The 15,673-nt window shown below is 45.9% G+C and overlaps 1 protein-coding gene across 1 annotated transcript in view; it reads right to left on the reverse strand.

Annotated features, from left to right (window-relative positions):
- Nucleotides 1-14,486, reverse strand: part of Apcdd1 (APC down-regulated 1) — a 30,851-nt gene extending 16,365 nt beyond the window's left edge. The window contains exons 1-2 of the mRNA XM_021649246.2: nucleotides 14,079-14,486; nucleotides 2,536-2,719 (exon numbers count right to left, since the gene is read on the reverse strand). Of these exons, the coding sequence (XP_021504921.1) occupies nucleotides 2,536-2,719; nucleotides 14,079-14,136 (242 nt within the window). The 5' untranslated portion in view covers nucleotides 14,137-14,486. The remainder of the gene's footprint in view (nucleotides 1-2,535; nucleotides 2,720-14,078) is intronic.
- Nucleotides 14,487-15,673: the final 1,187 nt, after the last annotated feature.

Below are 15,673 nucleotides of genomic sequence, written 5' to 3' on the forward strand. Positions count from 1 at the left end.
GTGAGGAGAAACAGGGCCCTTTCGGGGAAGTTTCCTCTCTCTGGATAAGAGGGAACAGTGTGCTGCTGGCCTATATAAGGAACGCATGTCTGATAGATAAAAAACAAGTAGACTCATGAACACTTCAAATTAGAGACCTTGTCTAGGGTGGTACGAGATGTCCTTTGTTCTGAAATGGAATCTTGGCAGAAATGGAAGTCTGCCCTTCTATCCACTCAAAAGTATTATCCTTTTGGTGGGGAAAAATAAGAGGCAGTTAAGTGGAAACAGAGCTAACATGGTAAGAGAGACCAGGGTTCCTTTGCTTTGTGCTGACTGACAAAGGGGAAATGTCCTTAGATAAATGCTAGGCTCCCAAGCCAGAAATCCTGTGATTGGGTCCTACAGAGTGAAATAGCCGGATGGGCTCAGAGCCATTCTCACGTGGTCCATTCTCATGTGGACCCAGCAGAGCCTGCACTAGCAGAGGTCAGGGGTTCCCTGAATCACAGCCCAGTTTGTCTATGAAGCTTGTGAGACCCCGGTCTTCTCAGTTACAACCCTTAGCTCATCAGAATTATACCTCTGCACATAAACAGTTCTGAGCTGAGCTGACAGCAGGGCTAAATCAAGTGATGAAGATGCCATCCCAAACGCAGGTGCTTCTCAAAACTGTCAGCAATTTAGACTTTTAGTTGGCAGACTGATGGAGGATAACTACTACTTAACATGGGTACTATTGTTATGTAAATATATTCACTAATGTTAAATAATGTCATGTGGCTGCAAAATGTACCATCCTTTGAGCACTAGTCCCTGGAGGAAGAAGAAAGAGGCAAGGGCCACCCTAGGCTTTTGACCCAAAGGAACTGGAGTTTAGTGTGATCAGTGGTGGTCAGTGGAGGTGGAGGTAGGAATTGGTTTCCTTTTTCATTTATTCTTTTGATCTTATTATTTTAATCTCAACCTCAACAGCCTGTGGATTCTGCCTCCCAAACTCAATGTAACTCAGACGTAGCCATTTCTCCACTGCTTTCCCATCCTTTTCATTCAAGCCACTGTCAGCTCTAGGCAGAAGCGTACAGTATCTCTAGGGTCACTCCCAGCATGTTTGCTCCTGTATATTTGCCACAGAACAGCTGGAGTGCCCTTTAATAAAGATCTTAGTTTAAGCATGGTCCAGGCAGCACACCTTTCAATCACTTCCCAGTTTTCTTAGAGTAGAATGCCTGTCAGACACACACAGGGGTACACACCTGTAGTGCCAGCTAGCTCAGAAGGATCCCTTGAGCTCAGGAGTTCAAGGTTAGCCTGGACAACACAATGAAATGCTGTCTCGAAACAAAGCAAAACAACCAAGCCAAACCACCACCAATAAAAAGTCTCCCCTAAATCAACAACAACAAAAAGACCTATTCTGCAAGGGAGCTCAGAGCCACCCCAACACCCAGGGAGCTAGGTTTCAGGACTGGGGTGAGTGGGGTCTCCTGGCAGGGCAAGCCATGCCCATTCTATATCTAGCCATGACTTTGGCAGTTTCTCTACACAGATAACTCGTCCTGACGGAAGAAACTAGATTTCAGGTCCCATCCTGATCCTAAAATAAGGCTGTCTCACATCTCCTTCTGCACCCCTGCTTCCCTGCATCCATCTGTAATATCTCAGACCACAGGGAGCAAACCTGTTTGAGCTATATACACAAAACATAACTACTGCTTGACAGCCGCAGTCACCTAATAAGTGAACATTTGCAAGTTATAATTTCACATTCAAAGTTTCTCCGCAAAGAATTTATCAGTCATTTTAAGAGACCCAGTTTTAGAAAAAGAATTCAATGTAATCATTTTATAGGATTTAATCGTTTTATAGGATTTCTTTTGTCTTGTGACCATATATGTTCAGTTATTTCCCCAAGGTCTTTGGAGGCTGTTACCCATATCCCAGGAACTGTGCATAGGGAGATGTCATCAGATCCTACTTAGTCTTGTTAATGCTCAACAATTTAATGGGTAGATAGAAAATCACTGATCTGCCTCTAGGCTATTTTTGAAAGCTCTAGAGGAAGATAAGCCAGAGCTCAAACTAGGATAAATCTCAGCTTCACAACGCAGAAAAGAATCTAAGAACTGGCTAGTAGAGGCAGCTCTTAACTCACTCTCAGAGTCTTGAAACCATAGATTAAGTTACCAGAATATGGAGAGAATATTTAGACCATAAGAAGCTTTGCAGTCATGTTTCAGGGTTAGTGAAACACAGACGCTTAATTTCACTTGCTAATGGTTTCTCTTTATACACAAGTGGTCCCACAGAGTTCGGTAAACAAGGATCTATTCACTCATACTGTGTAGTTAGCAGGGCTATGATACCATTGCTGCTTCGGGCGTGAGATTTCTCCAGCTCCTAGCTCTGTTTGCTTAACCACCCATAATTTCCAAGAGCTGTCTGGCTCTCTGTTGCTGTACACTATAGAAAGCTAGCATTTAAACGAATCAGAGGGTCTTCCTTAGAGCCTGCTCCGTTGTTCTCTGCACTTCCTGTCTCGAGTCCAGCTCTTACCCTGTGGACACCCAGTGGCCCTCGATGGTTGGGGGCATCTGCACAGTGATGCGGGCACCATTGTGGAGATGCTTGAGCATATGATGGCACTGTGACTCCTTGAAAGCCCTCCAGGCACTTTTCTCTAAGGACCGAGGATGTGATCTGCTGTCTGGATGAAGGAGGGCAGAACCCTCTCCCAGCCCTGAAAAACAAGAGCAGAAAGTGAGCAAAAGCGGCAGCAGTAAGTGCGAGTTAGGTAGATGGGGATGGGGGGTGACAGCTGTGGAAAAAGCCCACTGACATGCTGGTCTCAGGCTGCATGCTGTGCTTGCTCTTTCAGAATTCCCATGCCAACGTGGGGAACACTCTTGGAGATCGTTTTCCAGGTGGAAAATGGAGGCCTGTGAGAATGAGAGCCTAGCTTGCTTGGGGCCACCGAGCCAGTTCTTTGCATTCACTTGGGTTTCTTACACATTCACAAGCACCTGTGTGGTAGAGCCTGGATGAACCCCGCAAGGTCAACTCAGGAGTGCTGAAAAAGGTGAGGTGTAGTTGAAGGGAGAGGGAGAACCGGGATATCAACTTCACACACTGACACACTTAGACGAGGAAGAGAAAGAGCAAAGAGATCAATGTTGAAAACGCAGCTTGGCAGATGTGGAAAGAGAAGGGGCCAGGGGACAGTTCTGAAACTCCTGGCTGGGACCTGCTCCTTGACTAACCTCCCATATGCTTTTACTGAGTCACATGTTCTCTGGCCATCACAGACTCCAAATGGATGCCCTAGTTACGGTTTGTCTAAGGGCTTTTTGAACTAGAATCTTGGTTTTGAGATTCGGTGTTAAGAGGTGAAGTCCAAACATGGTGTCAAGGGCATTGTGGGTGCCGCCCTTAGAATTGCAGGCTGCTTATACTCAGATGTCTTTTATCAGTGGCTCAAAGACTGAGAGGATGGGATGAGTTCTCGGGGTACATCCCCAAAAGTTAAAAGATATATATCTCTGTATATGAAGCTCTCAGGGTTCCCTTTTTAAATGCTGCCCTACTGACAGAGCGACCGTTCTTCTTCTTAGCAATATTCAAACACAGGTGGGAACCAGGAGGTGAAGGCATCTATGGGCATGATTCAACTAACAAAAATCTGAATAAGACATTCTTGACCTAAGTTGATGGTGATATGCATTGGTTTGAATGTGGAATGTCCCCGGACAGGCTTATGGTTTGGAATGTTTGTTCCCCAGCTGGTGGTATTATTTTGGGAAGCTGTGGAACCCATAGGAGGTAGAGCCTTGCAGGGAGAAGTAGGTCACTGGGAACAGGCATTGGAAGGGTACAGCCCTGGCCCTGGTTCCACTGCCCTCTCTGATTTCTGGTCCAACTTAAAGCATAAAGTCCCTGTCACATGACTGTGAATTGAGCGGCTCTACCCTGCCTTCCCTCCATGGTGGACTGAAACTCTTTGAAAGAAAAGAGCAGAAGAAAAGTATTCTACTTTGTTGTCAGATATTGTGATCACAGCAATACAAAAGTGGCTAATGCATGTGGAGTTCAAGTTAAGGCTAAGACCACTGCTTTTGACCTGAACTGCTTCCGGGCAAATAATAAAAATGGACAATTGCTGCCTGGTGAAATCATAATTCACAGTCATAGCTATGAAGCAGGGCTCTCCATTTCCAGGTTTTTATAGAGGGGAGGGGAGAGGAAGGGAGGGAAGAAAAGGGGAGGGAAGAAAAGGGGAGGAAAGGGAGGGGAGAGGAGGTGTTTCCTCTAGTGATCCTCCTAGCTTCACTTTCCATCTCACTGTAACTCTTCCAGATGGGTGACCTGAGCAATGGAGGAAGAAGCGAGCTTGCTGAACTCAGATCTTTCTTTCCCAAACACCAGCTTGTTAACAAAAGCAGCATACCCAACGACAACAACAAGGACACTGGGCCGAGCAGAAAGTCTGACGAGTCGGGGTTAACTACTAGCGGTTCTATGATGGGCATCAGAGAAGTCATCACAATTTTGATCATGTAATATCTATTTGTCTGACATCTCTCATTTGGTTGTGAACTAACATAGGGGACAAAAGTGACATTCCCCATACCTCCACCAACCGCAACAGCTATAATTATCCTGATGACAGTAAACATTCCTGCATGTCCCTTGACAGGCAATCAAAGAAGAAAATGTAATACAACCTGCTATCTTGTCGTCAATAATATGATCAATTAAAATGTGGCTAACTTCAAATAGATTTTAATTAAAGACCTGAGGCATGAGAACTGAAGAGAATTCTACTTCAAATGTGACTCTAGGCATTCAATAAAGATGGCAATAACTTAGTGATGACCAAATTGTGTCTTAAAACTTGATGTGAAAGCACCTTTGCACTCCTTGAATGTTTTCTCATAAACTCCTGACTAATAAAAGCCAGGTGTGCAAGAAATGGAGGTGAAGTCGCCTGAGCTGGGCAGCTTGAGTTTGCAACTGGATTTCCAGCTTACAGGATTTTGCTCAACCTAAGAATACAATGGTGGCTGAAAGGCATCATTATTTTATTACCAGCGACAAACACTTGAATTTAACAGTGACATGATCCTTCAACCATGCCCCTGAGCCAATCACAGCATCCTCAGATGGCTTCAACATTTATCTGTTCAAGATTTGGCAATTTTTCTGGCCCTCCGTGGCAAATGTTTGTTCTTCATGTTTTGGTCACAAAACACAAACGCAGCCTCACGTTTTTGTGGGTATCTGCATTTTCAAGCCACCAAGGCATGTTGGGTGACAAACTATGGAATTGCAGTTATTCTCCCCAAAATAAACACTTGCCCCATTGAGGACAGATCAACACCCCCTTGCTCTGTTCTAAGACCTGTTTACCCTTGGCAGTGGTTTTTCTTCTTGGGCTCAGAGAGTCATTTATCAGCAGATTATGGACAGAAAACATGCATGCTGACTCAATAGTTCACTCTTTTGATTTTCAAAACCAGGCTACTTGCAACTAAACTCAAAATAAGGGGTACAAGATACACACACAGGAAACAAGAGTGGGGACAAGAGGAGCAACTCTGAGCAAGTTGCCACAGGCAAAAACACTATCAGGAGTTTAGCTCAGTGGCAAAGCAAACCACTCTTCTTTACTATTACTTACAGACCAAAAAGACTGTGACCACATGAGTAACACTCACCATAACCATCTTAAAGTAGAAAAAAGGGAGGGAGGGCATCTTGCAAGTTGGTGAAATACACTACAGGCTGACGAGCTCACACAAATTACTCAACCTTTCTGAGCTTCAGCCCACTGTGTAGTGAGCAGACAATGCCACTCCTCTTGGGCTGGGTCTGATTTAGCACAGTGCCTTTCACTCAGTGTTTGCACTACTATTCCAGGTAGTATTAACACTCGAAGCCAATCTCCAAAAGGCTCTCCTAACAAACAGGTAAAATAATGGTGGCCCAGAGCTGGCCTCTCTCTAAGCTCTGAAGAGGACTAAGTATTCAGAATTAAGCCTGGGCTGGCAGTCCGTATTCTATGATTCTGAAGAAGAGAGCAAAGCATAGGGCTGGCAGCCGGCATTCTATAATGATTCTGAACAAGAGGAGAGTCAAGGTTGGCAGCCTGTGTTCCATAACGGTTCCAAAGAAGCACATACAGTGCGAGGCACATGGTTGTTGACAAGTTCTGTTCAGCTGACCAATACCTATCAACCATTTGTGTATTTTAGGGGCAGGAAGTACAAATATGAATTCAGGTAAATTTTGTTGACTTGGGGGTCTGGCTAGGAAATGGGTAGAGATGATTAAGGGGGCCTCTGGGAATAAAGCCAGGAGCTCAAAGGCAGAGACAGGCGCGATGATGTATATTTCGATGGGTCGTTCAAAAGAATGGAGTCACATGGGAAAGGAAAGGATGTGATTTTAGCCAGTGGCAAAAGAAGTAAGATCCATTATGCAAATCATTGAAAAGTAGGAGACAAATGCCAACCGAGTATGTGCCTCTTGGTCATGAACACAGCTTAGCGACCAGCGAGGTAGCCAACTCAGCCAGGGAACAGATGACCACAAGGAGGCAGAAACGACTCAACAGGTATGATAGTGAATTTATGGGGGGGGGTGTTAATAACTGTATTAATTTATTTCCTGTTGTTATAACAAGCTCTCTGAGGCCAGGATTTTTTTTCCCAATTGAGTTAATTTTAGAATACAAAGCATGGCATTCACTTGGCTCTCCTGGGGGCTGTGACCCCTTACACTGTTCTGGGTCACAATACACTCGATGGCATTGTGATGGGAGTAAACTGAAGAGCAGGTAGGGGCTAGAGATCTGTTAGAGCAATTTGCTCCCCGAGAACACATTAATTCTCTCCAAGGGCAATGTGACCAGTGACTTAAACACTTCCCATTAGGTCTCACCTTTGGGGGAAGAGGAGCAGTACTAGGGATTGATCAAACCTGGAGCTTGGTGCATGCTACGCAAGTACCTGACTGCTGAGCTATACCCCACCATCAGCCGTCTTTTTACAGGGTTGCACTAAGTTGTCTGAGCTGCCCTTGAACTTACTCTGTACCTCCGGTTGACCTTGATCTTTTGAACTTTTAAGAAACTGTGATTATAGGCACGTACTAACACAGTCTGGCTTAGGCTTCAGCTTTTCAAGGTTCCACTATGGGACATCATACACAGCTTTCTACACATGAACCCTTGAGGGGCATACACTGCCTTAAGGATAGTAGTAGTTTTTTCTTCTTTCTCTTTTGTAGGTAGATAAAACCAGCTCTTTGGGTATTTTGGCTGATATAAAAAAAATATAGATAGCCTTCTTTTAAGTGCTATGTTTGTTTAATTCTAGGAACTAGAAGCGTATTTAAAGACCAATTTTATTTTTTGGGAGAATCTAAAGCCAACATCCTTACACCTCATCACTTCTGTTTGAAGGCATGGTCTTGATGTGCCAGGCAAGGAGGCTCAGCCTTAGACTTCTGGTCAACCCAGGGGCCTTCATGATAACCCAACACTTGACAATTCACTTTTCACAAACATTGTCTTATTTGGTCAGTCACTATTTACCACTTGGGCCCAGGGACACTGTAAACTTATTAGAGTTGGCCACCGTGCTCATTTATAGGGAAGCTCCCACTAGTGTTCCCCCAGTCCAGGGGAATTCTGAGTAAGTCAGTCATCAAACAGCCTCTCCAGAAAATGATCTCAAGCATGGCCTGGACCCAAATAAAATCATTATGGCAAAAGGAATGTGAGGGGAGGAGTAATGTAAAAGTCTGAAAGGAAATTGTTCATTTATTGAAAACAAATTAAGTTCTGTGAGGTTAAGCATTTATAGGTTACCACTTTCTGAATATTACACAGATCTTGGAGTTCCGTAGGGTCCACGTGCACAGGGGCAGATGCATGAGTGACACCCCTCCCCCACAGGCAGGTGTATTACTGTCCCCAGGACTCAGATTTTGCTGTAATCTTAACCACTCACAGTAGCAGCAAATAAAACCAGGGTTGCTTGCATAAGAGGAAGCACAAAGTTGATTTACACTGAAGTTTGTGCTCCAAATAACAAGTCTAAGTGCCCAGCTCTTTACATCACCTGAAAGAACTGGTCATACTCTCGGAAGGTGGAACTTAGCAGAGCTTTCAAAGGAAGGATGGAGCTGGGATGTCTACCCACATATCCCATCCCTAGACCCATGGTGCTCTTAGAAGCAAGCCAGACTACTAAGACTGGTGCAGAGACAGGAACAGAGGGAGGCTCACCTGAGAGACAATGTTCATTTAGTCAACAAAGGGCTAACTACCTATCATGTGTTGGGCTCTTTCTTACGCAAAGACCATTGCTGACATATGAAAAGTATATGGGCCCAAATCCTTGGTTTTTCAATAACATTTTAAGAACTAAATTATCTACAGATTCTGGTTTCCACATGCCTAAGTAGACCTACTGAGAAGTAAATTTTTCTAAAGCATTTTGTAGCTAACACAAGGTAAAATTCACTGGAAAACAATATTTTTCAAGCACACTTGGGACTGAACCAATCTTTGATCAGGCCAGTCTCTAGAGATGCACTCTAATGCTTAAAACTTAATTCTAAAAGGTAAATAAATGTAATGTCAACAAATTAGCAAAACCGTCTCCGGGCAGAGGGTTCTGAGGGATCCTTCCCTCGTTTTGTAGTTTTCCCTGATTTACATAATGTGTGTGCCTCCATCATCAGAGAAGTACAGTATCTCCAGTCAGCACCAGTGTTGATAGAGAAAACGAGACTGATTAGCTTAACTACGGGTAATTACTTATCCATGAAATCGCCCTGCCCAATTAAACAAGCAGTCATTACTGTAAAGCATGCTTTGAAGTGGAAACAGGGAGACTGGCTCCAGCATAGCTCCCAGGACCTGGAATAAGAGCTACAGATGGTACCAGGACTAAACACCATGAGGGCTCTGGTGCATACCACACTCTTAAGTTTCTTTCCAATGGCAAACAAAAACTAAGAGAATACTCATACTGCTAATATTATCCGTAAACCTTCATACAGAAAATATTTACCCTTTAGAAAAAAAATAAAGCAAAAAATTTCAAATTTCTGTCTACATTTGATTTTATTGGGCATTTTTTAATAGCTACTAAGGCCTTAGGACTGGATATGTGTTGACGAGATGAACAAGTCCTTCCTCTATGTGTATATCACATATATGTGATATATGCTTGAGCAGCATATATGTGTGTACTGTGTGTGGTATATGGGTATGATAAATATTTGATATGTATTTATAGTACATGTTTGTATGTGGTATTTGTGGTATATGTGGGTGTTTGTGTGGGGTTTCTGGTATATCATAACTATGATATCTGTACCATATATACATCTGTGGTATGTGTGTCTATCTATCTGTGTGATATGATCTTTGTGCTATAGATGGTGTTTGTGTGTATGCAATATACAAGTATGTTTATGTGCACGAAGCATGTTTGTATGGGTGACATGCATGTATACTGTAATGGTACATATTTATGCATGTTATTTGGTATCTCTGTGTGTGTGTGTGTTACATGTGTGGGATTCCCCAAAGCAGACTAGTACAATGACCCTACTGGATGGGAGGTTCGCAGTGTCATCACTTCATTACCACTAGATATTCTTCAGGAATTCTCAAGAAAAGGGAAAACTCCCTCCTCGGCCCCACACATAGTGAGCAGTGACATACGAAGGCAGTGGACTCGCAGGTAAACTTTTTGAACAATGGCTAGCTGAATGAACAAAACTGGAGGGCACTTAACAGAAGAGAACATACCTACCAACCTCTCACAGGGATCCTTTCTCATAGCTCATATACCTACCACTTCGTTTTCCAGAATAATTCACTCTGAAGCTGGGGAGAGCCCAGCAAGAGCCTGCGTACATACAATCATAACACACTAGCAGGGGCTGCAGAGATGGCTCAGCGGTTAAGAGCACTGTCTGCTCTTCCAAACGTCCCGAGTTCAAGTCCCAGAAACCACATGGTGGCTCACAACCACCTATAGTGAGATCTGGTGCCCTCTTCTGGTGTGGACACATGACACAGTCCTGGCAGATGGTGGCCGGTGTCTTCCCGAAGCTTCCTCTGTGGTCGCTCCTGCAGCAAACACACCTGCTCCATGTGCCCTGAGCCGCTACACACCATCATGACTGCTCCTGTCCCTGTTCTTAATTCTACTGTGATTTTCTCTGCCTGTATCAGTTGCCATGTGTCCCTAAACAGTCTGCGGCTACTTGGCCGCATCGCCGTCCTGTGCCTAGTTCTCTTATCTTTTAAGGAGAAGGAATGCACATCATCACAGAACTCCTCAGCCACGTGTGAGGCAAGTCCATCCATTTAACAAGAGAATATTCAACATCTGTCCAATGTCTTTGCCCCCTACTGTGTACAAATAAGTCATGATTCTTTTCAAGATTCCATTTGAGGGAAAGACTCCAAGGAGGGAAAAGGAACAGGGAAGAAAATGTTTTGTTGGTTACAAAGACTATTGTCAGTAAAGCGGCCTGTTGTGCTCCATTTAAATGTTTTCTTGAAATTTGTTGGTTGGGCACTGATTTGCAATTGGCAGTTTTTAAAAACCCAACCCCTCTCCTCCCTCCCTACCCTCTCCCCTCATCCTGTGTATGTGTGTGTAGGTTCACATGGGTGTATTCCTGTGTGTGTAGGCCAGAAAACAACCTCGGTGTCAAGCCTCAGATACCATCTAACTTTTCTCTCTCTGTCTCTCTCTCGCTGTGTCTGTGTGTCTCTGTGTATCTCTATATCTGTCTCTGTCTCTATCTGTCTCTCTCTCAGACAGTCTCTCTCTCTTTGGCCCAATTCAGGCAGCCTAGCCTGGCTGATCAGGGATGTGTCTGTCTCTACCTCACCAGCACTGGGATGGCAAGCATGCATATGTGGGTTCTGGGGATCAAACTCAGGTCCTGTTGCTTGGAAGGCAAGCCCTTTCCCAACCAAGCCACCTTCTCGGCTCCTGAACAACTGACAGAAGAAGCAGAATCAAAGGGAAGGAGTACAAAGGTCTCCAGTCATCTGAGAAGGCAAAAGCTTTTACACAGAAAACAGCATTTGAGAAAGACCTCTCTCACTGCATCTGCTCCACCAGGGAAACTTGCTGGATGTACTGTCAGCGAAGCCACACTTACTCTGCACACATTCCTGCTAGTCTGTGTCTAGAGCTGAGTGAGTCTTAACATTTGACACGTGAACGTATCTGCCTTTGCGTTTCAGCAAAGAAAATAGTGATAATGGATAGATGCCAGCTGCGCACCTTTGCGACACTCAAGAGGTTTTATTTGGATTAAAGAAGTGCAGTTGTTTGCAGAATCTGAGGGGGAGGAAAGCAGAGAGACAGGCACATTTCTCTATGCGTCACACTTTGAACTTGGGTCTCCGACTGTATTTACAGTTGTATAAAAGAATAAAAGCAAAAAAAAAAGTCTCAGGTCCTGCGAGAGCTAATTTACTCACTGATAGGATTTGAGGGGTGATTTATGACTTCTAATGAGTTGAAATCAAAGTGGCTACAGAACTGAACAAAGACTGGATCCCACACATAATGGCACTGCCACCAGTATCCTCACTCGGGTCCTCCAGAAAGCCTTCTGTGTTTTTCTCATTAACTTCAACTGTCCATTCAGCAGATCTTCCATATAGGCAAACTGACATATATTAAAGTTGCCACAAGTACATTTACAACACTTGTTTTTATCTACAAAATTGCTATCATAAATAGTCAAATGGTATCCCATGGTTAGCCAATCAAATGCCTACATATCAGGAAAGACACTGTTAATCCATTCTAGGATTTCTCTCTGACCTGTGCCTTTTATTAAATAACTGAGCAGGCCCTAGCTTTTGCCACAGCATTTCTGAAAAGCCTATAAAACCCCTATCTCACCAAGCCACTCTCTTAGGTTCAGTTCATTAATACCCTTTTCTGTTTAAAATACTTTACTAACATAAAAATTGGGGCAGGGAAGGATTTAAAATCCCTTCTGGTGTTTTACACCAGCCTTTCTTAGACCAGGAGCATTTGCAACTTGAATAACTAAGTACTCCTTGTGCTTACTTCTTGCACCGAATCCCACAACTCCCTCTTGGATCTACGTAGACAGATCCTTGAGCAACTTTTGTTTTAATAATTGCATCATTGCAAACTCAACGTGAAGTTGCATTACTCTGTGAAGGCTTATCGGGATGTCCAATTAAGCTTTCCAAAGCTCCCTTTTTATCTTAAGTTCTCTTCATAAACACACACACACATGCTCTCTGGCCCTGTTCCTGCTCACAGCTCAGACTGCCTCTTGCAGCTACTCCCTCTGTCTTGTTCATCTCCTGGCATCGCTGGGGAGACTTCCCTGGATCCCATGGAGTAATCACAGACTCCTGACTTAAATGTGGGAGATTTCTGGCTACGTTGGCCCAAATGACACACTTGTATATATGGGCTCTTGATATCTATCAGCTCTTCTAGTCTCAGTTGGATTGGTAAGCAGGCATGTTATCACAACCCCTGTTTCTCAAGAGGGAGAAAGGGGTCATGGGGAGGCATGGTACATTTGTGAAGATGGTCCCCGAAGTTCAACTGGCAATGATTCCATGCAGAATAGCCTATAGATATGACTCTTTTAAGTAACTCTTAATTTGACAGTACTACTATCTTTTTTTTCTCCCTACAGATATTACAAGAATAATATCAGCAATATCTTTTTTGAACAAGGGGGCAATTTTGCCTGTTGCATCCTCTCCTTTTTCTTGTGTGTGTGGCAGCTGCTGTTTGATCTGCTCATTGGCTCTGATTTGTTTCATGTTTCAGCCAAAGATTAAAACTGCTCTGTAATTCTAAGCAGATGGGCCTAGAAGGCCAACCCTATAATTATACCTTCTCTCTCTTGCCCTGGAACGGCAAGCGTCCCATCTTGACTTTTAAGATGCTGGGGCTCAGTGTACACCTTGGCAATCAATTGGGTAGCCAGGTTCACAAAGCCTGGGGGAACTTCGAAAGCTTTCCCAAAGACTACAAAGAAAACTACACAGGAGAAGCCTTCAGTTCCCATCCCTTCCCTCCATTCGAGGGGGGCCGGGGAGTAGGTGGGGATAGGAGGGGTTAGCGCTCGCACTCATGGCCCCAACTGGGCCAGCTGCAGCTGCAGGTTCAAGTGGTTTCAGTGGATGTTAAGAAAGGAGAGCAGTGAAGTCACTCGACTGAAACGTCAAGTGTCTGACCACTGCTCTGGACAACAGAATGACCAAGCCACTGCCTGTCACAATTATCAACAACCACCTGTCATTAAACATGCTTTGTCCACCACAATGCAACTGTCTTATTTTGCGCTGTGCAATTTCTGGAACCCCTTTGGGGCACAGACGTCTGGTTAAGGTTTTTTTGTTTTTTTTTGTTTTGTTTTGTTTTGTTTTCTGGAGAACCAGCGCAAGTAGCAAAGACTTGATCCTACACCAGCTTGAGGGATCTGGGCGTCCAGCTCCTTCACTCTGGCTTTCATGACCCGCTACCAAAAGTCCCCTTGCGCCCAGAGAGCCCAGCAGCACATTAAGCTTCAGTGCGGAGCCAAGGTGCAGGCAGACTACAAACACTGGTCCTCAGACGGCAGACAAACATCCGCGAGACGTGTCCTCCCCATAAACCAGCTCCAGCTTTCTCTTTACAGTCTCGTAAAGGCCAGGACCTCACCAAGCGCCCCAGCCGCGCTCTGACACTGGTGGAAAGGGGACCGCAAAGCCTGAGATTTCCTGACAGTTTACAGCTGGAAAGGCCCACGGACTGGATAAAAAGTTTTCCCCCAACCGTGCAGCTACGGATGTGAGAGATAAAAAGTATCTGGGCGAGGTTCGCATCCTTCCAGAAAGAACACTGCAGCAGCAAAATCCACTGTGGGCGCCGCTGGGGGAAGGGGTTCCGAGCACCAGCCGGATGGGGCAAACGGGCACACTGTAAACCTAGCGACCGGCGCTTCTCCCACGGTCGTCTGCGGGGCGTTGGGAGGACTGGACCCCCAACTCGCTCACCCACCCCCGAACTTACCATGCAACAGGAGGGCTGGGAACAGGTAGCCCAGCAGGAGGCGGCGCACACGGGACATCTCCGGGCTCCTCCAGGCCTTTCTCTAGTCCGCCTCGGTCCCCTCCGCGCGCGCCCTAGGTCCCCTCCGGTGCGGGGAGCACTCGGCTTCTCGGCCACAACCCCCTGCGGGCGCCCGCCAGGCCCGACCTCAGGCGGCGGCGCGCCCCATACCCGGCGGGCGCAGCGCGGGACTGCGGGGCGCGCGCTCCCTCGGCGCCGTCGGGCCCCGGTCCGAGCGGGGCCCCGAACCGCAGCCCAGCCTTTCCTCGTCCCGCCCCTGCTTCTTGGCTCCCAGCCCCAGTCCCGAGACCCGCCCCGGCCGCGGCGCGCACAGCTCGGAGATGCAGTGGCCGCTGCTCCCGCCGCTGCAGAGTCTCTTCATATTTGCTGAGCGCCCCGGGCGGCTCGGAGGCGGGGCCGGGGCGGGGCGGGGCGTCGGTGCAGCCACTCCTCAAGTCCCGCCTCTTCTTCAGCTTTCTCCGTCCTCCCTCCAGCCTCCCTGCTATCTCCTCCCACTCCTCTCCCACTTCCTCCACAGCTCCTTAACCTTCTCATCCTCCTCCTTCAAAGGCCCGCCTTTCCCCTCTGCCTGGGCACACCTCCACATTTTCTGTTTCACCCCTTTTCCTGTTCTTCTGCTCCAGGACTCCCCATTCTGTGAAAGCTGAGACCGTTGGGCTAGGCCAATGCAGCTTGTGGTACCGTCACCGGAATTCTAGCTCATAGGCAGTGTAGTGTGCCATTCAACCTGGACAGCTCTGGGCTCTTCCTCAGGTCATTTTGCAAGGGAATAGTGAAGGTCTTCAGGACTTAGGTTTTCAGTGGGATCTCAGCGAAGCGGGTTTTAAAAAATTGGGGGCTGGGTGCGCTCTCGCATGCAAACTTATGAAACAGAGGAGAGGAGGTTGGAGGGCGTTGAGTTCTGGGAAACTGCTGCCAGACTCTCTTGAGAACACAGCGTGCTCTGCAAACTACTACCAGCCTATGCCTAGGCACCTCTGGGAACCACCAAAGCCTTGTGCGTGGTCCCTACTTGTCCAGCACAGGGTGTAGACTGCAGGAGTCCTTTCTCTTTGCTACCCTTTTCCGTTAGGCTTGTTGAAATCGCAGAAATTTCATAGAAACCTGCATAGTCCCTTCTTAGTCGCTTTTCTCTCCCAGCGTAAATAACCATTACGAAGCTGCTTTTATTTGTGGTCTGTGGTGTACTAAAGTTCATATTTGAACTTTATATTCCAGGGCAAGACAGTTTTCTCTCTTCTTTTTCAGTCCTCTCATATTGGGCAGCCCTGGAGCTAATTTACCTGGGAAGCCCTTCCTTGGCAAAGGTCTTTCCAGGGCCTCCTCTTCTCCCTTGGAAACAAAAACAAAAATAACAACAAAACAAAACAAAACAAAAACATTATCAGACTCCAAAGATGACCATCAGGTCACCTCCTCCTCAAACTGGGATAAAGAGCAGACATGAGACCAGATGGAGTGGAAAACATTTCTTGACTCAACTCTGCTGGTGTTTTTCCTAAATAAAACACTTCAGCTACATGACTGATTTCCCA

This window comes from Meriones unguiculatus, chromosome 2 (assembly GCF_030254825.1).
Source record: "Meriones unguiculatus strain TT.TT164.6M chromosome 2, Bangor_MerUng_6.1, whole genome shotgun sequence".
NCBI lineage: Eukaryota > Metazoa > Chordata > Mammalia > Rodentia > Muridae > Meriones > Meriones unguiculatus.